At 44.0% G+C, this 27,279-nt stretch overlaps 1 protein-coding gene across 1 annotated transcript in view; it reads left to right on the top strand.

The window, feature by feature from the left end:
- The first annotated feature begins 13,914 nt into the window (after positions 1-13,914).
- Positions 13,915-27,279, top strand: part of KCTD1 (potassium channel tetramerization domain containing 1) — a 95,070-nt gene continuing 81,705 nt past the window's right edge. Inside the window, exon 1 of the mRNA XM_063130666.1 lies at positions 13,915-13,998. Coding sequence (XP_062986736.1) covers positions 13,990-13,998 — 9 coding nt within the window. The 5' untranslated portion in view covers positions 13,915-13,989. The remainder of the gene's footprint in view (positions 13,999-27,279) is intronic.

The raw sequence follows: 27,279 nt of genomic DNA, 5'->3' as shown, positions 1-27,279 counted from the left end.
AAGTAAATCCAAAATGCCTTCATTTTTTAGTTTTTCCTAAAGCTGGGCTAAAGGGAAGAGCCCTTGGCAGAACAGCTTGGGATTTCCTCAGCAGAACAGACTAGGGTTTCATAGAATCATAAAATGGTAGAGTTGGAAGGGGTCTATAAGTCCATTGAGTCCAACCCCCTGCTCAATGCAGGAATCCACCTTAAAGCATCCCTGACAGATGGCTGTCCAGCTGCTTCTTGAAGGCCTCTAGTGTGGGAGAGCCCACAACCTCTCTAGGTAATTGGTTCCATTGTCATACTGCTCTAACAGTCAGGAAGTTTTTATGGCTTCCTGTAACTTGAGCCCATTATTCCGTGTCCTGCACTGGGATGATCGAGAAGAGATCCTGGCCCTCCTCTGTGTGACAACCTTTCAAGCATTTGGAGAGTGCTATCATGTCTCCCCTCAGCCTTCTCTTCTCCAGGCTAAACACTCCCAGTTCTTTCAGTCTCTCCTCATAGGGCTTTGTCTTCAGACCCCTTGATCATCCTCATTGCCCTCCTCTGAACACGCTCTAGTTTGTCTGCGTCCTTCTTGAAATGTGGTGCCCAGAACTGGACACAATACTCAAGATGAAGCCTGACTAGTGCTGAATAGAGGGGAACCAGTACCTCACGCAATTTGGAAGCTATATTTCTATTCATGCATTTCATTAGGTTTCATTAGGTGATAGCCTATTAGAATTCTTTTTTGGAGAACACTTGTAAAGAAGTCAATCCACCAGCAGGGAAAGTTCCTGCCCCCTCAAAACACACATGGATCCGTAACAACTGACAAATCAGGTCAAGCAGTGTAGGCATAATTGCATCACAAGGTCACAGAATATCATGTAGGGCACAACATCTATGCACACACCCAATATGCTGCCCTTACACTTCAGGGTCTACAACATCCAGTACAGAAAAGCTACTTCTGGAATATTACATGCATTTGGTTGGTTGGGCAATTGGCTTGCTGGCTGGCTGGCTGGCTGGTCTGGTCTGTTTGCTTGCCTTAGGATTGCTCAAGATATTTTGGCACCTGATGCAGAAAACCCAAATAGTAACCTCCATCTGTGATAATAGTAACAGTACAATAAATGCAACCAGAATGTTTACTCAGAAGTAAGCCCCCATTTTGCTCAATGCAGCTTACAGTTGGGTAGATGTGCGTAGGATTGCAACCTAATACATTAAACTGACAATTTAATTTACCAGTCTTTAATGAAGTCCCAGATGGGCTGCCACAGGCAGCTTCTACGCTCTGCCTACTGGTAGGGCTGGACCTGTTGCTTTTTCTCCAGTGAATTCAAAGTATGTTGCATATGGTTTTCATCTCCAGCAATCTTTCATCCCGGCAGTGCTTGGTAGCAGACCTGCTTAGCTCTGGTATGATGCATCTTCAGACCATGCTGAGGCAACACTGTCATGCTGTTTCCATAACAAAGAATAGTTCTTCGTTACCAGAATCCATAAATGGCTATAACTATATTTTTTTCAAATTGCTTCCATCTTAAAAGTGTTTGATGCGCTCTCTTGGATTAGTAATCAACAAATGAGCCCTACTCCTCAAGCAGTGCTGCTGTCTCGTTATGCTGACACCGCCTAGCTAATCTTACCTGAGGATTTGCTTGCACTACGTCTTGTACTGGTATGTTGAATCATCACTAGTCACTGGAAATCAAGTGCTTGACTCACTTTGAGGAATTGGTTCAAGAATATTTGGGATGGTGGCAGTGGTGGTTAGTGGCTCTGATGCCAGTGTGGCAGTAAATCCGCTCTTGGTTTCAGTCAGAACCAGTCAGAACTCTAAAGAAGCAGCCCAAGGAGCTTCACAACTTATTTTGAGTTCCTTGGAGAGAAACCCAGAGTGGATTCACCACCCAACTGATATCAGAGCCACCAGCCTCCACTGGATGTAGCTTTATCTGATTTAAGAGAGAAGCTTGTTTAAAAAAAAAGTGTGGAGACTTGGGGCTGTCTAAATGTTCTGGGAACCCTGAGGAGGCTCTGCAGTGACCCTGCATCAATTATACAATGCAACAACTTCCACAAAGCCATTGCGGGGCTTTCTAGAGAAGCCCTGCTTTTTAAAAGTTGGGGACTTACCCCAATTTTTTAGGATGGAAGGCAGTGAACACAGCCCTTTGGCCATCTAACCCTGCTCCATCCCAGGGCTTTCTCGTGAAGCTGTGAAGGAAAAAGGTTGTGGACTTAACCTGTGTTTTTTTCTCTGAAGCGAGGTGAGTCCGGCACATCCACCGACTATCCTTGTTCTGGAGTCGCAGCGGAGGTGTGGCTGGACGGATGGCAACCGCTGATTGGTCGCCATCCACCTGAGCAGAGGACAGGAGGTGGGCCTGGCCCCTGGAAACCCTGCACTTTTGCTGCAGTGTCAGGATTAGCTGCTGCCACCCCAAAGAAGCAAAAGCATGGGGTTTTGCTTATCATGGTAGCAGTATGAAGGCACATTTATTTAATTAATTAATTAATTATTACATTTTTATACCGCCCAATAGCCGAAGCTCTCTGGGTGGTTCACATGAGGCTGCCACTTTGCTGAAGCTAAGCAGATCTGGGGCTGGTCACTGCTTAAAGGGGAGACCACCTGGGAACCACATGTAGCTATCTTGAGTTCCACAGTGGAAGAAAAGGTGGGATATAATTAATACAATAAATCAGTTTCAGATGGTTCTAAAGCCAGACTCGTGTCTATATCAGGCAGTATTCAACACTACCTGCATGCTAACAGGAACCACCAGTAGTGCAATGGGAAGCTAGCAGATCCTGTAGCAATCGGAAATGAGTAAAATGCTCCTTTCCAGAACAGGGCAGGTCACCCGAGCTTGAAGAAGAGCTCCACTGACTGCCCCTGATTGGTAAATAAGGGCTTCTGCTCAATTCTGCGATTACTGTGGAAAGCAGTAGTTCCTGCGGCAGAAGAGTGGATTCTATGAGCGCAACGGAACTAGCAAGAACGCAGCAGCAGTACTGGATACTGCCTATATTTTGAACTTGAGCTTCCTGGCTTTGTTTACTAGCTCCTGTTTCTTTTTTTTCTACTGAACTGCTATCCCAGTTACAACAGAATGTTCTTTATTGAGATTCAGATTCTGATCCGTGCATTTGCAGTTAATTGTTCTGATTAGGCATGTGCTCCGCTCCGATTAGAAGCGCAGAAGCAGGAGCGAATTGGCCTGCTCCGCCTTGCCCAGAGGCGGAGTAGAAGCAGACCGCGGACCCCTAGAAGCAAGGCGAAGAGAAGCGCCCATTTTTCGGAGCTCCTCTTTCAGGCGGACCGCTCCGATCGCCATCTTGAAACATTTCGCCCATAGATAACTGGGTTGTTTTTGAAGCTATCGTTCTGAAAATTCTTGTGCTTAGACAGTCGTGGATGGGGGTCATTTTGAGACTACTCTCACCTCTCTGCGTCATGCGGGTCGCGTGCTATATTTTTTAAAAAATCGGGTAAACGAACATTACAAACAGGGACTGCGCGGGTCAAACGGCAGTTTTCGCCCATAGGATTGCATTGCAGAAAAGAATCAGGGATAACTGGGTTGTTTTTTAAGCTATCATTCTTGTGCTCAGAGAGTCGTGGATGGGGGTCATTTTGAGACTACTCTCAGCTCTCTGTGTGGTGCGGGTCGCATGCTAGAATTTTTTAAAAAGTAGGGTAAAGGCGGGGAAAAGATTACCTTTTCGATTGCTGAGGGGCAGAGTCAACTCCCGGTCATGATCACATGATCCCAAAGTTGGAGGAGGGGATAGGCAAAATGGGTAACTTGGGATTCTGGGAAACTTCTCTTTCTTAGTCTGAACGGCCTTTTCCCAGTGTTTTTTAAAACAGTAGCCCCACCAAATGCACAAACACAACCTGAAATCATATACTAAGCCAATAATAAGAGATAGAAACACAGCACTGCTACCCACCCTAACTTTGGGGAACAACTGAAAAGATGTGGTGCAAGGGGATGAGCTCCCCTAGGGCATCCCATGTGGACGTGCCCTCACTCTCTCCTGTACTTGGAAGGCCATCAGAGCCTTCCAAAGAGAGTAACCCGTTGGAGCAATGCCTATCATGAGTTGAAGTGAGCGGTCTACTTCTCTTAGTGGTGGAGCGATGCCTATCATGAGTTGAAGTGAGCGTTTTACTTCTTAGTGGTGGAGCAATGTCTTTCATGAGTTGAACTGACAGCGTTGCTTCTTAAAAGACTGGTCACTACTAGGACCAGTCAAATTGGCAGCTGCTTCCCCCTCCCCCGGGCACGTCCCCCTATTACTGGTAAAAGACAGATATAACCTTTTTTTTAAAGTTCTTCTTGTTGTTTATTCAGCAACACTGCTGCTTTTAATTCCACCCCTCCTTCGTTTATTTATTTATTTATTTATTTATTTATTCCATTTTATATGCATTACTGGCTTATCCTTGGCTCACTTCCTTATGCCCCCAGAAATGTCTGCTGCCTGCCTGCCTGCCTTCCCTCTCTCCTCCCCCTGCCCGCCTTGCAGGGATGTTGTGTGTGTCTGGCTTTGACTCAGGGGAGAAGTCCTTCCTGCGCTTACTTGGAGTTTTGGAAGTTCCAAATCCATTTTTCAAGTGTGGAAGAAGATTCATATAGGTTTATCTCTACTCCCCAATTCATGGCATGTTGGGATTTCCTTTGAAATGGCCCCATTGAGATGTCTGCAGGTTTAAGCCCCACCAAAAAACAGGGGATGATGGGACTGCCTTGAGTCTCGGCGTGCGGCGTATGTATCCCTGGATAAGCTGTCATGGTGGAGAGTTTGAGGGTTTTTTTTAACGTGCAAATTGACGGAGCTATTGGAAAGGGGTGTGAATGGGTGTTGGATTTTCATAAATTCCCCAAAAATCAGGGGATGATGGGACTGCCTTGAGTCTCGGCGTGCGTATGTATCCCTGGATAAGCTTTCATGGTGGTGAGTTTGACGTTTCTAACGTGCAAATTGACGGAGCTATGGAAAGGGGTGTGAATGGGGTGCCCGATTTTCAAAAATTCCCCAAAAATCAGGGGATGATGGGATTTCCTTGAAACTTGGCATCCATGTGGACACGTGGATAAGCTATCATGGTGCCAAGTTTGAGGTTTCTAACGTGCAAATTGACGGAGCTATCAAAAGGGGTGTGACTTAGGGTTATGGGTGGTGCGTTAGAGGTTAGAGCCCCGCCAAAAATCAGGGGATGATGGGACTGCCTTGAGTCTGGGTGTCCATGTGGACACATGGATAAGCTGTCATGGTGGCGAGTTTGAGGTTTCTAACATGCAAATTGACGGAGCTATGGAAAGGGGTGTGAATGGGGTGCCCGATTTTCATAAATTCCCCAAAAATCAGGGGATGATGGGATTGCCTTGAAACTTGACGTGCATGTGTATACATCCATGAGGTGTCATGGTGCCAAACGTGAGGTTTCTAAGTTGAACAGAAAAAAAGTTGTTTACTTTTTTAGCTTTCAATGCAACCCTATGGGGGGGGAAACGGAGCTCCGATCCGGATCTGGAGCTCCGAGCGGAGCGGAGTGGAAATGGGCGGAGTGGGGGCGGGGCGAAGTGGCCCGATCCAAAAATCGTGGATCTGGAAGTGAAACGGAGCGGGGGGTCCATGCACACCCCTAGTTCTGATGCCTTATGTTGGCTGGAAAAGACAATACAACCTTCCACGCTTGCTATTACTGTGTTTAAGGAGATTAATGTTCATATACATGAAAGAAGGATCACTTTTTTTTAATCTTGTGGGTTTTTAAGAAATCAAAATCCGTTATTTTGCACCTCTATAGGTATTATATGGCAGGCATTTTTATGGCTAGCTAAGCTGAGAGGTTCTAACACCCAAAGGATGCACAAAGAGATACACTTACATAAATTTATATAGTGCCCTGAAGGCATCTCTGTTGCATTATTGGGTGTCTCATGAACAGTTCTGGTTCAGGCAATAGGACAGCGAAGCAAAGCTAAGTGGTTCTCTACCAGATGAACTGCAAACAAGACAGATTGTACTACAAATAGAACTGCCTTCAGATACAATATAGTTTATTTTAATACACTTGAATATGAAGGAAGGGACCACTAATGAAATATGTAATTTACACACACATAAAAAAATGCCCACTAGATCACTGTAAACTGAATTCATTCTACCAATAGAAAAGGGGAAATTACTCCACATGGTTGGCCTCAAAATCCCATAATTTTTAGACCAGACTTCTTCAACCTTTTGCCCTCCAGATGTTGTGTTTGATTAGAACTCCCACCATCTTCAGCCAGGATGACAATTGGCCATAAAAGTTGGGGATGGTGGTAGTTGAAGTCTAACACACCTTCAGCCAAGTCGAAGAAGGCTGTTTTAGACCAACCTCATCATCATTTCCAGATCCAGAGTTAGGAGTTAAACCCCCAACGTAGCAGGCCTGGCTCTTAATCCTCCTGCCAGAACTCTCCCTATTCTTCATTAAATAACACTTGGCTTCTCACCAGATCCTTGTCCTCTTTCCTATTTGACCATGCTGTTAAAAACAAGAAAAACTTCTGTTGGTGGCTATTTTGGGGGAGTGACTTCTTAACTGGAGATACTTGGTTCTTGGGGTTCACCATTGCCAAGAGAAGCCATGGAGTCACTGTATGTTGCTCCCAATGAAGCGTGGGGGTGCAGGAGCAAAATTTATGTTGTCTGTGGTGCCAACTTAGCAAGGCCCGGCCCTGATTGCAGCCTCTAATTAGAACCATCTGTCACATAAATCCAAACTATGTACAAGCCTTTGAAACAAACTTGAGACTAAACTCATGCAGAACTAGGAGGCTCGGATTTCAATAAAGACCAGATTGAAAGGATTGCTGTTTGGCAACATATATACATAATGCTTTTACTTGGCCACTTTTAAGCTTGCCTAGCCAAGATTTGTTTGGGTTGGTTGGTTGGGAATAGGGGCTGGGCAAGAATGATTTACCGTAGATTGTTAAAATTTGCATGTATTTAAAGAAATGAACATAAAAAGATGGAGAAAAGACTTTCCACTAATTTGATAGGAAAATGCCATGTAATTCTATATAGAAAATATTTTCCATAGAAGGGAATTACTTGGTCTGGAATCATAAGGAGAGATGATGTCTACCAAGATGTATTACTGAGCTTAACCACTGATGCAGATGTCTAAGGCAATAAACTATGCCTCCAGCTGCATAGCCGAGGCCCAGAACATATCATTCCACATATCCTAAAGAGAGGATAGATGGAAGGTTAAAACCCTCTCCCCCATACCATAGTACGATTCTGATCCATACTGTGTGTGAGTGTGTGCTGGCAATTCATGGGGCGGGGGGGGGGGGGTGGAGGACCTGCACTCAGGTAACCTCTGGTTTGGCCCTTAGTCAAAATGGCCAAATAAAAGTTATATCATTCTGAAAGGCCCTATGTGGACAGCCTCTTCAACATTAGCTGGTTATGTGACTTCTTCTACTCAGTGAGGGTACCTTTACCTCTGCCAAATAATGGTTGCTGAGATCAGCTCTAACAGTCTTGGTCACCTGCTAGTGGATTACCTGGATTCAGTTCTTCCCCAAACAAGTGAGTGGCACTATCAGAATGGCACTCTCAGAGAGCGGGCAGTGCCGGAGAACTGTATGACCCATCCAATGATTTCTCCCCTTGTAGCACCCTTCTGAATACATGGCTAGATGGTGATCAAGAATGGTAGCCCATGTGTGAAAATAAAGGCCCCTTTGCAGGAGTCTGAAAATCCTGCAAATTTTGGGGGAGTCTGAAAATCAAAAGCAAACAAAAATGACGACTTGTTTGTCAAGCAATAACGACACTGCTCACAAATCTCTAATCTAGAAACACAAAGGATGCAATCCTATGCATATTTAGTCAGGGGGGAAATCCTACAACTCCCAGCATGCTCCTTGCTGGCTGGGGGATACTGGGAGTTGCAGGACATGTTTCTGTCTAAACATGTATAGGATTGAACTATATAGTCCCTAGATGAGCGGCCCAGGGATCACGGGATAGTTTGGATGCCCCCCTCTGAGACTGTGCTCTGACCTCGGAAGGGGGAGTCGGAATCTGACACCAATCCAGCTCAGCTGCCCCTCCAAAGTCAGAAAGTTGACCATGGAGCGGGGGGAAAGGGAGCTTTCTGGTGAGCAGGGAGGGGAGGAGACTGGAGAGGCCAGGACACAATTTACCCTGAGCCTCCTTCAGCCTCCTTCTCTTGCCCTCTGACGCATCCTTGCTAGATGGGCTGAAGCCATCTAGATGGGCTAGAAGATGGGCTAGATGGGCTGAATCTTATGGGAGGCCCCATAAGATTCTGCCACAAACCTTCAAAAGATATGCTTTGCATTGGTTTCCCAATCTAGGCCATTATTTGTTTTCATTTCTTATTTAGCTGCTATGTATTGTTCTCTGAGATTATGACAGGGGTGGACACGATAGAAGTATGGAGCAAAACTTTGAAAAGAAGGTCCTGACCTTCTTGAAACCCTGCATGAGGAAACGGTTGCTTCCCAAAAGGATTAGTGGTAAACTCAGAACTAATACCTTTCAAGGAATGGACTCCTATGGTCTGCATTCTTTAGAAGATATTCTTTTTCATGAAGCTGCCCTTTTCTTGACTATCAACATTGACAATTATATTGCGGAGGGTGTCCTGTTTTCCATGAGCTGATTATAAACAGACGAGACTTTAAGCAAAAACTCAAAATCCAAATAACCTTCTCAGTTTGAGCTTATTAAAGTTGTTATTCACTTTCCTTTAAATATTGATTGTTCACAAACATGGTCCAGATTTGTTTTAAAACAAAACTAAACTTTTTTTTTCAAAGACAATGCCAAATAAAATAGAATGGAATGTAGTTTTCAGTAATTCACCCCACATGCAAAATATCCCTGATTACAACTTTATGAAAGTTAAAAAGAGCACTGAGATATGAAGCTGCCAACAGGAAACAAATTAATTCTTGGATAATTACACTAGCATTGTTAATAAAGCCTGGACCAAAATTTTCATCTTCAACAACAGCTCCTGCTTACCCAAGAAGCACTCCAGGCATTTTACCAATTGCAAAAAGAGCAAACACATGAAAAATGAAGCCCTCCCAGGATCAGTTCTAGGTTATGCTCAAGATAAATCTGCTGCTATTGCCTAATAGGCAACATCCATGTCCTTTCTCCTCTATCCTATGCCAGTGTGTTGTAATATGAACCCAGCCATGCTAGCTAACCATGGTTTGTTAATCACAAATAACCCACTTTGGGCCCATTCAGAAGACACCTTAAACTACAGCTTTAACCACAGTGGTTAAGCCAGAAAGCCAAGCTGTGTTCAGAAGACACCTTAAACCATGGCTTTAATATGGCTTTTTTGCTTTATTCGCCATGGTTAAAGCTGTTATTTAAGGTGTCTTCTGAATACAGCCTGGCTTTCTGGCTTAACCATCGTGGTTAAAGCCATGGTTTAAGGTGTCTTCTGAATGGGGCCACTCAACACATACCTGACCTTGAGTGTGGATTATCATGCTGTGAGTGAACCTAGTGTGTTGGACTTCAGCCATGGAGACATCAGTTCATATCCACACTCAGCAAATCAATATGAGTGCTTGCAGATGACTTCTTTTTAATGATGCCATCACCCTGTCTCATTCATGGAAGTTTATAGGGGAGCCTAGATGATGACATCTTCTATTTGTGACCTTCCCACATTCTCTTGCCACTTCATCTGTCTTTCTTCTTTCCGTTAAGGCTGCTAGTTCTAGGAGCCCTCCATCTAGAAACACCCTGGCTGTCTCTCAGCCTAACTTATCTCACATTGATTTGAAGATAACCAATACTCTCATGTATGCCTAGGCTTCTTGGAAGAAGGACAAGATGTAACAATAATAGCAGGAGCACTTTCCCAGGCAACGGTGGGTGATTCCAGACCATGGGTTACATCTAATATTAGTCCTATTTAGAGGAGACCCACTGAAATGAATGAGACTGCTGTCAAACTAGCATTGTGTACCCCCAAGGCTTTTATCATGCAATTTCATTGACTTGTTCATAGAATTTTACCGAGGGGGTATTTGGGTGGGAAGACATGATGACAGCTTCAATTGGTAGACGGTCTCTGTTTTTCCACCACTTCTTCCATCTTTTTTCTTTTGATTAAGAGAGAAAATATAGAATAGCTGCACAATGTCTTTTGATTGTTAATGCTAGGAGACCTCTGTCTGGAAGCACCCTCAGGGAGCCCACAGAGGCTGGTATGCAGGACAACCATTTCTTCAGTAGCCAAGCCAGTCATAGGGATATTTTTAGCTCAGCCAATCAAACCCTTTGTCTAAAGAAGAACCGTGCTGGATCAGACCAACGGTCCATCTAGTCCAGCACTCTGTTCACACAGTGTCCAACCAGCTGTTGACCGGGAATCCACAAGAAGGACACAGGTGCAACAGCACCCTACCACCCATGATCCCCAGCAACTGGTGTATATAGGCTTAGTGCCTCGGATACTGAAGGTAGCACATACCCCGGGGGCCTAGTAGCCATTAATAGCCTTCTCCAGGAATTTATCCAGCCCCCCTTTTAAAGCCATCCAAATTGCTGGTCATCACTACATCTTGTGATAGTGAGTTCCATAGTTTATGCACTTTGTGAAGAAGTACTTGCTTTTATCTGTCCAGAATCTCCCATCAATCAGCTTCATGGGATGACCCAGGTTTCTAGTATTATGTGAGAGGGAGAAACATGTTTCCCTATCCACATGATAAAGGTTACTGGTAAAGGTAATACATTGGAATGGCTGTGAGTTTAGGCTGGTATGAAGAGCTGAAGAGAAACCTGGGCAAGAAGACAGTGCCAGAGAAGAAGACTCCCAGTCTTTACAGAACTGTGTACAATTTCCATTTCCCATGATGTATGATAAAATATTGTGGTATGTATGTTATACCAGGGCTTGTAGGAGTATCCTACTAAATTAAATGCAGTTGGGCCACACTGGATTGTCCAGAAAGGGCATATCAAATGTCAAGGTGATGTGGCTGCAGAAAGGGTTGATGAAATTCTTGGATTTATTTTTAAAGGCCATTTCTTTAAGTATGGATATATTCTTGCACAAGATGTTGATTGGTGAGGCCACATCTGGGATACTGTGAGTGATGAATTCCAGATCCAAGTGATGAACTATCATAGATGGAAAGAAGCATGTAACTGCCCTCCAACAACTTCCTCTTGGTAGGATTTTGGGTTTTGCTGATGCTTCTGATTTCCTGGGTCAGGAAGAATGATGTCTCTAAGTAACTCCAAGGTAGTCTGTGCCTTTCCCAGCAGCAAACAGCTTGGTCTACTTGCTTCAAAGCAGCTTTCTTTGAAACTGTGCTTTGTGTGTTTCCCACTGAGGTATGGATTGCATAGGTTGTGGTACAGATTCTTACCTGCAGCAGTCAATTAAACAACTGGAACAGATAGGATAGGTTCCTTACAAGGAAAGTAATTGGTTTGGAAAAAATACAACTTCTTGGAGGCATCTCAGCTACTGGGGGAAGTAGGATGCCGGACTAGATCAAAGTTAGTGTGGTGTAGTGGCTAAGTTGTTGGACTAGGAGTCGGGAGATCTGGGTTCTAATCCCCACTCAGCCATGGAAACCCACTAAGTGACTCAGCCCAAACTACCTCACAGGGTGGGTGTTATGAGGATAAAATGGAGAGGAGGATTATGTACGCCACCTTGGGTTCCTTGGAGGAAAAAAGGCGGGATATAAATGCAATAACAACAACAACAAAAACAACCTTTGGTCTGATCCAATAGGGCTCCTCCTATGTTCCCATGGAGTTTTGGGTCCTTCCAGTAGCTGCTTTATTTAGGGAAATTTAGCTATGAAAACTTTCAGCAAGCCTTACCCTAAGATCCAGTATTGTATGTTTGTATTTTCACTCATGAAAAAGGTTATGGAAGCTTTACATGGAAGAATGTCTTGTTATAACATCCAGCTATTTGATTACCCCAAGAATGGAATATTTTCAACGCCTTAACCAAGTTCCCTTTTGATGCATTATTTTTAAGCTAACTATCAATAAATTAGCCACCATAAATGCATGTGTTTAAATATCCAAATAATGACATGTCTGGGAAACAGTCAGATTCTTTTGTAAGATGTTGCCTTATGAAAAAAATCACTAACTTGGTCAATTGCACCTTCAAGACATTGAATTAGTCATATTTATATTTATATTTTTTGTGATACAGAAACTGCCTTGAGGAGTAGGAATTGTTCCTACTCCCCATTAATTTTATTTAACTGTTTGGAAAGTGTTCTGCTGCATCTTGTTGAAAGCCAGGCTATAATGTAAGTACTGGCTCATAACGGCTCCAAAACATTTCTGCTTCCAAGCGCTTCTGGTTACCACTTTGTAGGGACTGTACCTTCTGACTGATTATATTCAGGACTTTTTAGTAGGCATATTTGGCTTTGAAGACTGTTTATAAGAAATAGCAGTAAAGACTTGGAATGAATCAGTTACAGAAAGAAATGGGGCGGGGAGGAGAAGTGTATTATAATGTGAATGGAAATGATCTTTAGACTTATGACAAAATATCCCATTGTATTAAAAAAAAAATGGCCATCTCTCCCTGTAACATGTGAGGCAGCATTTTCACTGCTGTTATTTGAGCTACATGTGAATGTTGTTAATATAGGACAGAAAACACAAAAGCCATTTTTAATCAAACATCCATTCCAGTCACTTTGGTTTTACATCCTCATCTATAGACGGATTTAAGCCTCCCATGTCAAAATGCCTTAAAACCATTATCACTGAAGTAGTCCTATTGAGATCAATAGAGCTACTCTTGAGTAATAGGTGCAGGCTCTCCAGGGAGAGGGTAGTTACAAACATACCAGCCTGGTAGATCTGATGCACGGGGAGAGCTCTCTCGCTTTAATTAGATAATTGGGGAAAGTTAGCCACAATCATGGACAAGGTCACATGATCTTTCACGGTAAATTCCTGGGTAGGTTTACTAGGATTTTGTTTTCTTTTTAATTTTGCTGTTTTAAAATAAAAATGCAGTGGAACTCCTTCAATCTTTTTGCAATTCTGCATGGTTGAACATTTGAAATGAGTTTGTGTATCACCCCCAGGCACTGATTCAGACTTGATTGGGGCAAAGCAGACTCCATGTGCTTATTTTTATACACGTCATTTGGGAAGTTATATAGCCAAAGGAACAGAAAATGTGTTGCTCCCTTGCCAAATTATCACGTATCCTTTACTCAAATCAGGAGGGCATCCTAATCAACAAGTTGGGCGACCTCAGTACAATGACAATGTCAGGTCAACTTGGGAAAGTGTAGAGGCAGATCTAAATACCATTTTTAAAAGAAAGGAAAGGAAAGGAAACAACCAACAATCCTTATAATTATCATCATCTGCTGCTTTTCCCTCTTCTGGCAAAGAAACACGCCATCCATTTGCAGAAATCGCCTGCGGAAACGTTACATCAAAACTAATCACAACGATTAAAATCAGCTTTTCTGTGCAAGAGGAGAGTAAAAAGCAAGTTAGAGGCTGGAATGAGACTGTTTTTTTCTAACCCCCCCCCCAAAAAAAAAATCTGGAGGAAAAAATTACAGACTATATAGATATATATTTTGTATGCACGTTTTGAAGATCAATTCTATGCCCGTGTGATCAGTTAATTTAATTTAACTTTTATTTTGGAGATTGATTTAGACTGGAGGTAGAGACATGAGCTAATTGTATCCTGATCCTTGCCTTGAGGGGTTTCAAAGCCCCTGGAGCAACTATTCTCTGTATTTTGTTCTGTCTACCTTGGCCAAGCTATTGCATTTCTCTCTGGTATAGCGAAGAGAGCAGATCGCTGCTGGGAGAGAGAAATATCGGAAGCGGGGAGGCAAAAAGAGAAAGAGAGAAAGAGAGAGAAAAGGGGACTTGGAAAGAGAGAGACGCACACTCCGCGGCTTCAATGTTTCAGGTAAGATCTGGCTGGGTTTGTTATTATTTGCTAAGGAGGGTATGGCTGGGACTCTGGGCGCAACTCGCTTTTACGCATGTGCCAGGCAATGGGTGAGCGCCGCACTCTCAGAAACACAAGGCAAGGGGAGGCACGGGGCTGGCAAATCGCCCACCTCCCGGTTCACTGGAGCTGGGGCGATGTGCGGATTTGCGAGGGAGGGCTGGGCTGGAACCGGGACGCTCCTTTTGGCAAGCCTTCCACCGAGCCTCCCTCGCAACCTTTCCGCCGGCCGAGCGCGCCTCGTCCAAGCGGCTACTGCTTTGGAAGCGATCCCTTTCCCCACCTCCCCGCTCCTCGCCGCCCCTTTCCAAGGGGGGCAGCCAATCCACCCCGTCGCGTTGCGCCGCCATGAGCTCCTGCTTGTGCAATTAGCCGAGCTGCCGCGCGCCCGCGCCAATGAGCCCGTTGCAATTGCTTTTCCCAGCGGGCTGGAGGTGGTTTGGCTCCCCCTTCCCTCCTCCCGGGTCTCTTCCTTTCTTTTTCGAAGAGCGCGGGGGTAACCGGGGGGAAATGGGGAGGGGGGGAGGTCGCTAATGGAGCCTAGGCTAGTATTGTTCGGTTGCTCTCTCCGCCCCAGCTGGCTGCAAGAGAGACGCCATTATGTGGCAGCGCGCGCGTGTAGTCGGCTTTTGCCCCCAGGGCAGCTCGCTTTCCCTGTTGCGGGGGAGGCACCTTCCCCACTGGGCGGGCGGCCGCGCGCTCGGGTCTGTGCACGAGCGCGGGGCTGGCCCGGGCTTACCCCGGGGCCTCGCCCCTGTTTTCTGCTACAGGGCAAGCTCTCCCCGCCCCCCTTCATGTGGCCCCTGTCAGTTTGGGGCGGTGCTGCTCTCCATCTGGCTTAAAGAAGCAGGTGAGGGCCGAAGCTCGCCCGCTGCGCTGAGACGGCGGCGCTGGGTTTCCACAGGGCCGAACGCGGCGCCTGCTTCGCCTTGGAGACGCCGGCTGGCTGGCTGGCTGGCTGGCTTCCCCTCGCCCACCCTTCTCTCCCTCTGGCGCGCCACTCGCGGCCGCCCTCCACTGGCCAGGTTCCTGAAAGCGCCAGCGGCCATCCTACCGCTCGGCTCTGCGAGTCAAGGAGAGCCGGGTAGCGTTGCCTTCCAAGCTGTTTGCCGGGCTTCTTAAGGGGCCAGAGCCCCGCCTTGGAAACCACCATCAGCTTGCCTTCCGTACGAGCAGAGGCTTCACAAACCGCTCGCCGAGGGAGCTGGCAAGGGCTCCGGGGCGCTCGCTGCCCCAGCCTGCCTTGAGTCGTGGATCGCACAGCTCACTTCTCTTTCCAGTGTGATACAGAATACGCCGGGGTTGGGGAAGGGTATGATAAAAAACGGAAATCGGCTGGTGGAAATCCCCAGGGCCGGGACTTGCCTCTGGAATCGAAGGAGGCCCAAGTCTCTGATTTCCATAGGAATGAATGGGAAATATCGTCCATGAAATTTAGTGAGGACTTACTTACGAATAAATCTCTTCAAACTCGAGCCATTCATCAGCTCGATTCTCCAGGACTAGGTGAATTGGGAAGAGAAGGGGGCCCTAAACATGTTCAGAGTGTCGCCCAGCCCATTTCACGGCTGAGTAACCACAACCAATCCCCAGAACTGGTAGATTTGGGGGCAGGGCTTCCACATCAGGCTGCAGCTTCCAGAGGGCTTGAGCCCCTGCAGCCTTCCCCAACTTGATGCCATCCAGATGGTTGGGACTTCCAGCTCCCATTAGCGCCAGCCAGCATAGGCAATGCCTGGGAATGCTGGAAATAATGATACAAAACATCTGGAGGGCACCAGGTTGGGGAAGGCTGATCTATGGTTTTAGCATTTAATCCCTGCAAACCAAAACATAAATAAGGCTGACATACTAAAATAAATGCGCACGCACACACACACGGACTCAATAACCCACGCTTCCAGAGTAGTGCCTCTGACATGTATGGGTTTGGGACAATTCTGGTTTCAAACATGGCCTGATTTGCAAGCAAGCCTCAGCTATATTTCAAGGGTGAGTAACACAGCATGTAACCTGTGGCCCATAAACCTTTGCAATCCTTTGCTTGGGAAGTTCAGATCAAGTTATGTAGCCATTTGGGCCCATAAAGTAACCTAGCAATTCCCTGACTGTTTTTGAAGCAGGCAGGCCTTACATGAAAGGGGAGATATTTATTTAAGATTGGGGTTCCCAGTGAGGTTTGTTGCTTGAAGAAAGAAGAGCAATAAACAGGTGGAGTATCCTATATCCATGTGCCTTTGGCTTCTCTTCAGCCTCAGCGGTGCAATACAGTGGGCAAAAGTTAATTAGTACAAATACTGGTGTAGTTGAAATGAACACCTCTTCTCAGTGCATGCAAACCAGCTACTTGCAAATAAGACTTTGCTTGTTTGACTTTTTTTTAGCTTTTCTTTTTTTGTTGAAAGAAAGCGAACAGTTTAAACATCACCATTCTCTAAGAAATGTTCGCCTTCTGGTTTCAATCAACAAAGCTGGCAGACACATACAAGTTTATTTGAGCATACCCTCTGGGTACCGAGCATGCTTGGATTGTTTGAGCAAATTAAAAATGAGGAAAATGGCTTTTACCTTCTCAGCAGTTAGACTCCTTAAGAGTCCTCTTGCTTTGAAAGAGGAAAAACAACCCCCCCAAAAAAAAATGGGGAGGGAAGGCAAAGGGGATTTCCTAATATGCCTAAAATACGCTTTTTTCATAAATGAATAACAAATGTTTGTTTACATAACTCTTATGCATATACAATGGAAGAGTAGTTTTTAGTTGCACAATTAATGTAAAACTGCAATCCTATGGAAACATACTTTGGAGTAAACTCCATTGAATTCAGTGGGACTTCTGGGGGCTGGGGGAAGATACATAGGTGCAAGCTTTTAACATAATGGTTGATTGTAGGCCATTCCTTTCCATTCATATGATACTATATGTTTAGATTTGTGTATGTTCAGGAGATGCAGTGTTAGTTCACTGCAAGGCATTAATGAACAAGTGGTGTTTAATTTGGGCCAAAACTGATGTCTGAATGCAGTGTGTGTGTGGGGGGGCTCAATCTAGAACATGTGAAATAATAAACACAATGAAGGGTTGGGGTAGCACAGGGGTGCAAAACTTATTTCAGCCCAAGGGCTGAATTGGTTTTCGGAGGAGTTCTTAGGCGTCACATTCTAGTAGTGGGCAAAATACCAAGGGCAACTGAAACGAGTGGCATTTAAATGTATAGAATGTAGGGAAAGCTGCACAAAAGCTGGTTGGGGGGAAAGGGAAGAGGAAGGGGGAGTTGCCATCTGTGAAAGCTCAGGGGGCTGGATGCCCACCCACCCACCCACCCACCCTGGCCCGAGAGGTTCTGTACCCCTGGCTAAGAGACTGAACTGTGATTCAAAAAGATCTCATCTCTCACATGAACTCGCCACGTGCATCAGGCAAAGCCTCAGCTTGACACATGCCCCTTCTATAATTTGTGGGAAATAATTCTTAGCTGCTTTACAGACTTCAGGCCTTTGGGAACTACTTTGTTTTTCACTAGAACCCCAAGGTCCACCAACTGAACCCAGGTGCAAAATACTGGCTCAAGAGGGAGGGCAGTTGAATTGAAGAACAAGGTGCCTCTTCTGAGCACTGGCTCTGCCCATAAGTTCATTTTCAGGCACAGAACTGGAGTTCACCTATGAATTCTTTCACACACAAATCCCTCCTATTTTCCTTCCTTCTTGATTTCAGCAGCCTAATTTAGGAAGGGGGAAGCTATTTCTGTTGCTATTGCTAAAGCTTTGGGAACTGAAAACCCTTGCTGATCTACTGCAAATCATCCAGGGATCTGCCCTTAGATCCTGATCTACCTTCTGGCTGCCCCTACTTTACAGGGTTTTTATTTCATTTCATTTTATTTACTATAAATTATATTGCGTTTTTCTTCTGTGGTGGAACTCAAGTTGGCTGCATGTGGTTCCCTGGTGGTCTCCCCTCTAAGCCCTGACCAGACCCAGACCTGCTCAGCTTCAGCAAAGTAGCAGCCTCATGTGCCTTCAAACCATTGTGAAATACATTGTACATTTGAAGGTGCTGTACAAATGCTTATTGGATCTGCAACAAAGTGTTGTGGCTCCTGCACATGGATGTGGCTCCTGTGCATGGCTTCTGGACAACCTGGAATGGAAGCTTTGTAGTGCTCTTCAGATTACTTCCTGGACATGTTTCATATCCACAGCCAGCCCTAAGTCATTTCAGATTTGGGTACAGAAATCTTATTTCAGGCCCTGCCATCTTTAATTTTAGAAAGCATGCACTGATTTCTGGCCCTTAAGTATTCAGCAAGGCCACTTATTTCAGAACCCACTCCATAGTGATCTGTGGAACAAATACTATAGCTCTATAATGTGCTTTATTTTTGACATTTTTGATCTGGCAGGCATACAAGAAACTGTAGGCAAACTCTTTGTGATCCTGGATGTAAAGGTTTGTACACAAGAATTAGAACGCTGGTGACCTTTTGATCATTCAGCTATAAAATCAAATCACTGAAACTGATCAGACGTAACACAGAAGCTTTGGAAGTGAAGGCTGATTGTTTTTTGCCCAGTCTCTACTCAGCTTCAAACTGATACCAATTGAGTTAAACCACACACTTAGGAGGACATTTAAAACTAATTCACTCTGAGAGATACTTACTGAAATTTAATATCACATATTCAAAACGACTGCAGTGATTTCGGTGTATTAATTATGCCTGAAGCACGACACAAAATGTTCTAGCACACACTAGAGGTCTCTCTCGTAGCTAAGATGTGTCTGTGTTTACAGTTCTTTCTAATCTCAGAGTTTGAATAATGCCAATTAGGGCTGCAATCTAAAAAAAGCACATTTACTTCAATGCTTTTCACACAGTATAGGATAGGGGATTGTTGCACTAAACTTTCATGGGCATGTTAGATGGAGGAGGGGGGAACTAAGGATCCTGTGCATATTTAGACAGAAAAAACTACAAGAGCCAGTGTGCTCCAGCCAACCATACTGGGAGTTGTAGGCTATTTTTCAGTCTTAAAATGCATGGGGTGGTGCCCTTACCATCATTTCTGTGTAGACAAAGTGCATGTATTTCCAATGAAATTGGGAAAAAAGTTTCTTTCTTTATATCAGCCTTTCCAATGTGGTGCCTGCCAGATGAGTTGCTATGCTGGCTAGGGATTAGTGGAGCTGTACTAGTCCAACCTATCTAGAGGCACAAGGTTGGGGAAATCTGTTTTACAGACTTGTGCTTTACAGTTGTAGAATGAAGTGGTGATACTAATCTTTGTTTACAATGGTAGGTTTGTAGTAATTACTGCAGATTCTTTGAATGGGACAGAGGCGAACTACACAGGTATTATTATTATTATTATTATTATTATTATTTATTTATTTATTTATTTATTTATATAGCACCATCAATGTACATGGTGCTGTACAGAGTAAAACAGTAAATAGCAAGACTCTGCCGCATAGGCTTACAGCTGAATGTGCATAGACTCTCCACACCAATGGGATTCCTGAATAATTGGAATTCCTGTGGGTGTTGACAGCTACATGTAGCTGTGTGTGAAGGCCATCCTTGTTAATGTTCTACCAGAAGTGCAATTTTGGGGCAGGAGGAGAAACAGAATAGTAGAGTTAGAAGGGGCCTATAAGGCCATCGAGTCCAACCTCCTACTCAATGCAGGAATCCACCTTAAAGCATCCCTGATGGCTGTCCAGCAGCCTCTTGAAGGCCTCTAGCATGGGAGACCCCACTACCTCCCTAGGTAATTGATTCCATTGTCATACTGCTTTAGCCCAGCTTTTTCCCTAAAGCTGGGCTAAAGGGAGGAGTCCTTGGTAGAACAGCTTGGGATTTCCTCAGCAGAACAGACTAGGGTTTCATAGAATCATAGAATAGCAGAGTTGGAAGGGGCCTATAAGTCCATCGAGTCCAACCCCCTGCTCAATGCAGGAATCCACCCTAAAGCATCCCTGACAGATGGCTGTCCAGCTGCTTCTTGAAGGCCTCTAGTGTGGGAGAGCCCACAACCTCCCTAGGTAATTGGTTCCATTGTCATACTGCTCTAACAGTCAGGAAGTTTTTATGGCTTCCTTTAACTTGAGCCCATTATTCTGTGTCCTGCACTTTGAGATGATGGAGAAGAGATCCTGGCCCTCCTCTGTGTGACAACCTTTCAAGTATTTGAAGAGTGCTATCATGTCTCCCCTCAGCCTTTTCTCCAGGATAAACATGCCCAATTCTTTCAGTCTCCTCAAACGGCTTTGGTTCCAGACCCCTGATCATCCTCGTTGGCCACCTCTGAACCCCGTCTAGCTTGTCTGCATCCTTCTTGAAATGTGGTGCCCAGAACTGGATGCAATACTCAAGATGAGCCCTAACCAGTGCTGAATAGAGGGGAAGCTATATTTCTATTAATGCATCCCAAAGTAGCATTTGCTTTTTTTGCAGCCACATCACACTGTTGGCTCATATTAAGTTTATGATCTACAACATTTCCAAGATCCTTCTTGCTTGCAGTATTGCTGAGCCAAGTGTCCCCCATCTTGTAACTGTGTAATTGGTTTCTTTTTCCTACGTGTAGAACTTGGCATTTATCCCTATTAAATTTCATTCTGTTTTCAGCCCAGCTCTCCAGCCTATCAAGATCACTTAGAAGTTTGCATGGATGGTGGGGTTGCTTTCCCCTCTATTGAATATATTTGTGGAAGGGGCTATTGTGAACAGCTCTAATGCTTCTTTCTATGCCCTGAGAAGCTTTACTTGCTAAGTGTTGCACATCAAGCTCCCATTAAGGCACAAGAGCAGGCAAGGCTGGCTTTTTTTTTCCTGGTCTATTGGCAATTCAAGACACTGAAGGTTTGCACAGGTTAAGTTATTTGTATCCATGTTTATTTACATTTGCATTCTGTTGTTCTTTTAAAAGTACACCTGATCTCAAACAAGAAGAAATGTGGAAGATGGATCAGGCCATAAATTATAGGCATGCAGCTTGCAGATGCTACTGGATCCATCACTGTAACTTGAAGCCCAGATGGCCTTAGTGGCCAGGAGCCACTTTTATCAACTTAGGTTGATATACCAGCTGCAACCCTATCTGGACAGAAATACCATGGTGACAATTATCTGTGCAGTAACCTTCCAGTTGGATTACTGCAATATGTTGTATGTGGGGATACCTTTGAAGATGGTTCAGAAATTTCATTTATTTCAAAATAGAGCTGCTAGGTTACTAACTGGGACTGGATGATTTGACCATGTGATGCCTGTGCTTTGTGAGCCGCACTGGCTTTCAATCCATTTCCGAGCGCAGTTCAAAGTGTTGGTGTTGACTGTCACAATTCCTGAATGGCTTGTGACCAGAGTAAAGTCTCCTGCATGTATCTGCTTGAACCCTTAGGTCATCCTCAGAGGCCCTCTTCTGGGTGCCCCTGCCAAAGTAAGCTAGGTGAGAGGCTACAATAGAGATGACCTTCACAGTGGTGGCACCCTACTTAAACTCCCCAAAGATGTTCATCTGGCACCTACATTGTTGTCTTTTTGGTGCTAAGCAAAGAATGTTCTTTTCCCCCATGCATTTTAGAGATGCTAGGTTGTTATGGCTTCTTTTAATCAATTCTTTTGCTGTTTTACTGCATGTTATTCTTTTAGAGTATTTGCTTTGTATTTTATATTTTGAACTGTTTTATGGCATTCTAGTTTTTTTAACTGTTTGTAATTCACCCAGAGAAACGTTATTGGGTGGATTAGAAATGTCATCCGTCCATCCAGTCCGCCATCTTGCTCTCCACAGTGGCCAGCCAGAAGCCTCTAAGAAGCCCACAATCATAGCACAAAGGCACTACCTGTGTGCTGCAGTTTCTCTACAGCACGTTGTATATGGTGGCATGTTGCCTCTCTTCTTGAAGGTTGCATGTAGCCCTGCATGGTCAGAGTTCCAGATCACAGGAAGAGCCTATGCAGCTCCAGCTACTGAATTCAAGTCATCTTGAGCACCATTTTTAGTGAAAAGGCAGGATATTAAATAAATAAATGGGTAGACTTATCCTCTATGAATTTGTCCAGTCCCCTTTTAAATCCATTAATTCCAGTCATCGTCACCATATTCTGTGGTGAATTCCATAAATTAATTATGTGACAATACTTAAGAACATAAGAAGAGCCATGCTGGATCAGACCAAGGGTCCATCTAGTCCAGCACTCTGTTCACACAGTGGCCAACCAGCCATCGGCCAGGGATGAACAAGCAGGACATGGTGCAACAGCACCCTCCCACCCATGTTCCCCAGCAACTGGTGCACACAGGCTTACTGCCTCGAATACTGGAGATAGCACACAACCATCAGAGCTAGTAGGGCTTCCTTTTGCCTGCCTTGAATCTCCTGCCAATCAGTTTCATTGGATGACAAAAACCTTGTTCACTTGTGAAGCCCCACATGATTAATAATGTGGTGGGGGGAGACTATTGCCTTGCTCCATCCCTACTGCTGTTGTCACATTGCCTGCCACCCTGGCAATGTTTGTTGGCAGAATGTTTGCAACAGAGAAGCTTGTTAAATGGGCACAGGCTTTTCCATGTGATCTGGAACCTTACACGATCAGAGTTCCAGATCATAAAAAGGGCCCACGCAAGTTCAGCTCCTGACTTCTGACTCCCTTGAGCCCCATTTTTGGCAGAAAGGCAGGACATAAATTTAATAAATAAGTCTCTGTATCCACTTTCTGCACATCATGTATAATTTTATAAACTTTTATCATGTCTCTGCTTTTATGCCCAAACCCATTATCCCTTCCCTATAGAGATAGTGGGGACATTCTTATCACTTTGTCAACAAATGGAGTCAGTCATGTTTCCTTGTATCTTCTAAATCAGCAAACAGCAAACTACATCACAAGAACCTAGCTAAATTTGGGGTTGTATTATTCAGGCTTTGGATCTGAACCCAAATAATACTGATCATTTGTCTTAGTTTTAATGCCCTGGTGATAATTGGCACTTCAGGTTTAAGGCATGTAGCAGCACTGTTAATTGTAATATTGCTTGTATTTTAAAAATGCATGTAGGAAAGCAGCCAGTAAAAGAAAAAAAACAAGCCTAATACAAGTGTCTGTAATGTCGGAATAGATTAAAGATTGATATGCATCACTGGCAGAGGAGGTTTTCTGGGTATGAGGGATATTCTGCCTTGGTGTGAATGTAAGGCCACTGCACTGGGTATTTTTAGAGGCTAGAAGGCAATATCTTGGCTGCTGTATACCTCATTTCAAAATACAAGAACATAATCTGTTCCCTCCCTCTCTTGGAGAATCGTGAGGTCATGTGTGAATATCCCAGGGATCTTCTTGGCTCTGCAGGATGCTGTGTTTTCTGTAGAGAACCAAAGCATTCTGGGAAGAGAAAGATGGGGTCCTCTTGTATTACGTTCATATGATTATTGATCCTGTACCTTCCTCTCTTTTCTTCCCTTTTCTATGTGAACACTGCAGCAGTCAAAGGGCATGAAGAGTGTAACATGCATTGTTGACCTGAAGTAAGCATTCATGTCATGGAATTACTGTTCATGACTTTAGATTAGGGGTGCTAACTTATGGCCCTCCAGATGTTTTATCCTACAATTCTCATCACTCTTGGCCAGAACAGCCATTGGTTCAGCCATTTTCTAGTCCGGTTTTCCTCAACCTGGTGCCCTTCAGTTGTGTTGGACTACAATTCCCATCATTGCCAGCCAAAGACAGCTGATGGGAGTTGGGAATCCAACACATCTCAAAGGCACCAGGTTAGGGGAGGCTATTCTAGTGCCTTCTCAACACTCATTTGCATGAATAGTGAAAAGGATCAAGCCTTAGGAAGATGACATGGAGTATTGAATGGTGCTTTTATGTTTTACATATTTTGATATTGTAGACCAAACATGTAAAAGTCACTTCTCACTGAAGAACAGAGGGGGCTTGTTGAGCTTGTATCCTACTGCCTGTCCTAGTTTCTTGATAATTCTGTCCTTCACCTACTAACAAATAAACCAGGGGTGGGTAACTTGTGGCCCTCCAAATGTTTTTTGTCCTACAACTCCCATCAGCCCTAGCCAGCATAACCAATGGTGAGACATGATGGGAGTTGTAAGCCAAAACATCTAGAGGGCCACAAGTTGCCCACTGCTGCAATAAATTAACCTCTTTGCCTTGTCTTCTCACTTTCCCACTAGTATTCAGATATATAAGCACACATACCTTTCTCCCTGCCCCACAAATATACTGGTTGGCCTTGGGAGGAAATGACCAGACTGATATACCAAGGCCCCAGTCTTGTGTGCACACACTTAGAAGTAAGACTGTATTCCAAACTATTGACCTAATTTACAACCCACTGTGGCTTATTTAAGCCAAAATTTATTTATTTATTTACAATCTTTAAATACCGCTCCCCATTGAAAATTTCAGAGCAGTGTACAAGATAAAATAAAAACAGAATAAAACACTTTAAAATAGATTTTAAAAGAAGCAAAATGTACAGTGGACCTTGGCTGATAATTAAGGAAAGGCTTCCTGGAATAATGACGTTTCAATGAGCAGCAGTGCGCATGGAAGCCAGGTTGCCTATTCAAATGCCAGGCTCAGCTTGTGTCATCTGAACCCAGGCGGTAAGGGTTGTTGGAGGGTTAATTATGGTCTGCTGTAGGTTATTTGAGGGTGGTTCAGTCCTTAAACAACTGCTTTTGCCCAAGTTTGGATGATACAACAAACCATGGCAACCCTCCACTGGGAGCTGAATATTCAAAATCGCTGCCCTCACATACTGCGACCTGCTGTAAGCCACAATGGGAAGTGGTGACCATGTAAACTGACCTATTTTGTGATACAGCCTTCCAGGGCTGTTGCATTTTAGATGTAGAGAAGGGGGTGCATGTTTTGGATGGTCTTCGTCATCAAACACTCTGCATTTGAAAAAACTAGCATGTCATGGAAAAGGGCTCTAGCCCATCCTCCTTACTGCTGTACAGGTTATCTATGTGCAAGGATTTTTTTTAAAAGTGTCTGAAAGCTTTCAAACTTACAAAACTTCACTGTATTTTAAATAGTATAGTCAATGAAGGGCTGCATAGTTCAGCTCTTCTATGTATGTGAGTTTAGAAGAGGGGTGCTGCCAGTAAGGGATTCCCATCAAGTCTGCATCTTACTTTTTCCTATGAAACACTGTTTTCGACAGCTGCCTATATGAATATTGGCAGAGCCAGTCCTCAGGAACACAGGTGCTGTATATACAGGTAAACATTTCACGGATGGTCTGCTAACTATGATTAAAACGTTATGTGAATTGGCCTTGATTTCACTGGCTAACCTTTCTGTTATAGGGTGGATAACTCAGAAAGCAGTGGCTTTATACAATGAAGTATCTCATTCATTCATTCATTTTTTACAAGAGAAAAGTGCAAGATGGAAAACTTGCATGATCTTCTGTACAAAAGCAGGAGAATGAAAAAAATATCTTCCCATTAACAAAGAAAGTGCTATGCATACATTTGTGAATGGGATTTCTGTGTATTAAGTTTATTTCCATTTATGCAGAAAATAAAAACTGAATAAAAAGAGTCACTGATTGTAATGTGACTGGGTGTGTAATTTCTAAAGGACAAACTTTCACAATTACAGATATGCCATATTTGCTCGTCATTGGCCTAGATTCCAAAATGCCTGCAAATATATAATCATGGTAAAGTCACTGGAATATGCATGTGCGTGTGTGTTCATTCCAAGGCAGTTGAAATCATTTCAGCTAAAAAAGAAACGAGAGAGATATGTGTTTTCTCCCTCCTATATCAACACCAGTGCTACTTTTGCAATGTGCACCTCTCCACCCTGCTTTTGAAATGAAAAATGCTGTCAGAAGAACATTCTCTCTTAGATGCCTGCTGTTACTTATTTTGGTTGGCTTCTTTGCTGTTGCTGTAGAGCCAAATTGGATCTTCTTTCAGGGGGAGGGGAAAGTCCTTGTTTTTGCACAAATACAATTTTATAAGTATTTGGAGTTGACTTTTACTTTATGTTGCACAGTGGGCAACAATTTCTCTTTGCACTCAATCAGCTTTAGTATAACTCATTCTCTAATACACCAAGAATTAATTTGCCCTACTCTATTAAAATGCATTATTTCCATGTCCTACTTTTCATAGACTATAATCTCATTTTGCCCGTTTGGAAGAAATTAATCTAAAATGCACATTTTATTATAATTTTAACAATTTACGTTTGGTGTACAAAAGTGCACAGCATATACTATTGCTCATAAGGAGCAAAAGACGGAATATGAAAAGTAATAAAAACCTGCAATGATTTAAGAAATCTTTTATGAAGTATAATTATGAAATGCTGGCCATACATTCTGAATCTGCTATACACATTAATATGAAACTTGCGTTTTTATCATCACTAGGTTGAATTTTAATTGGGCTTTAGTTAAACAAGCAATTCATCCCATCTTTTTATTCAACTCACCAGTTCAACCCAACTCCAGTGGGAAGTAGTAATTACATGTAAGGTTGCAGTCATAGAATCATAGAATAGCAGAGTTGGAAGGGGCCTACAAGGCCATCGAGTCCAACCCCCTGCTCAATGAAGGAATCCACCCTAAAGCATCCCTGACAGATGCTTGTCCAGCTGCCTCTTGAATGCCTCTAGTGTGGGAGAGCCCACAACCTCACCAGGCAACTGATTCCATTGTTGTACTGCTCTAACAGTCAGGAAGTTTTTCCTGTTGTCCAGCTGGAATCTGGCTTCCTTTAACTTGAGCCCGTTATTCCGTGTCCTGCAGTCTGGGAGGATTGAGAAGAGATCCTGGCCCTCCTCTGTGTGACAACCTTTTAAATATTTGAAGAGTGCTATCATGTCTCCCCTCAATCTTCTCTTCTCCAGGATAAACATGCTCAGTTCTTTCAGTCTCTCTTCATAGGGCTTTGTTTCCAGACCCCTGATCATCCTGGTTGCCCTCCTCTGAACACGCTCCAGCTTGTCTGCATCCTTCTTGAATTGTGGAGCCCAGAACTGGACACAATACTCTAGCTGAGGCCTAACCAGGGCCGAATAGAGAGGAACCAGTACCTCACGTGATTTGGAAGCTATACTTCTATTAATGCAGCCCAAAATAGCATTGGCCTTTCTTGCAGCCATATCGCACTGTTGGCTCATATTCAGCTTGCGATCTACAACAATTCCAAGATCCTTCTCGTTTGTAGTATTG

This window comes from Elgaria multicarinata, chromosome 7, assembly GCF_023053635.1.
Source record: "Elgaria multicarinata webbii isolate HBS135686 ecotype San Diego chromosome 7, rElgMul1.1.pri, whole genome shotgun sequence".
In the NCBI taxonomy this organism is placed as follows: Eukaryota; Metazoa; Chordata; class Lepidosauria; order Squamata; family Anguidae; genus Elgaria; species Elgaria multicarinata.
Note: the sequence above shows the minus strand (reverse complement) of the source record. Positions and strands in the feature narration are given on the sequence as shown.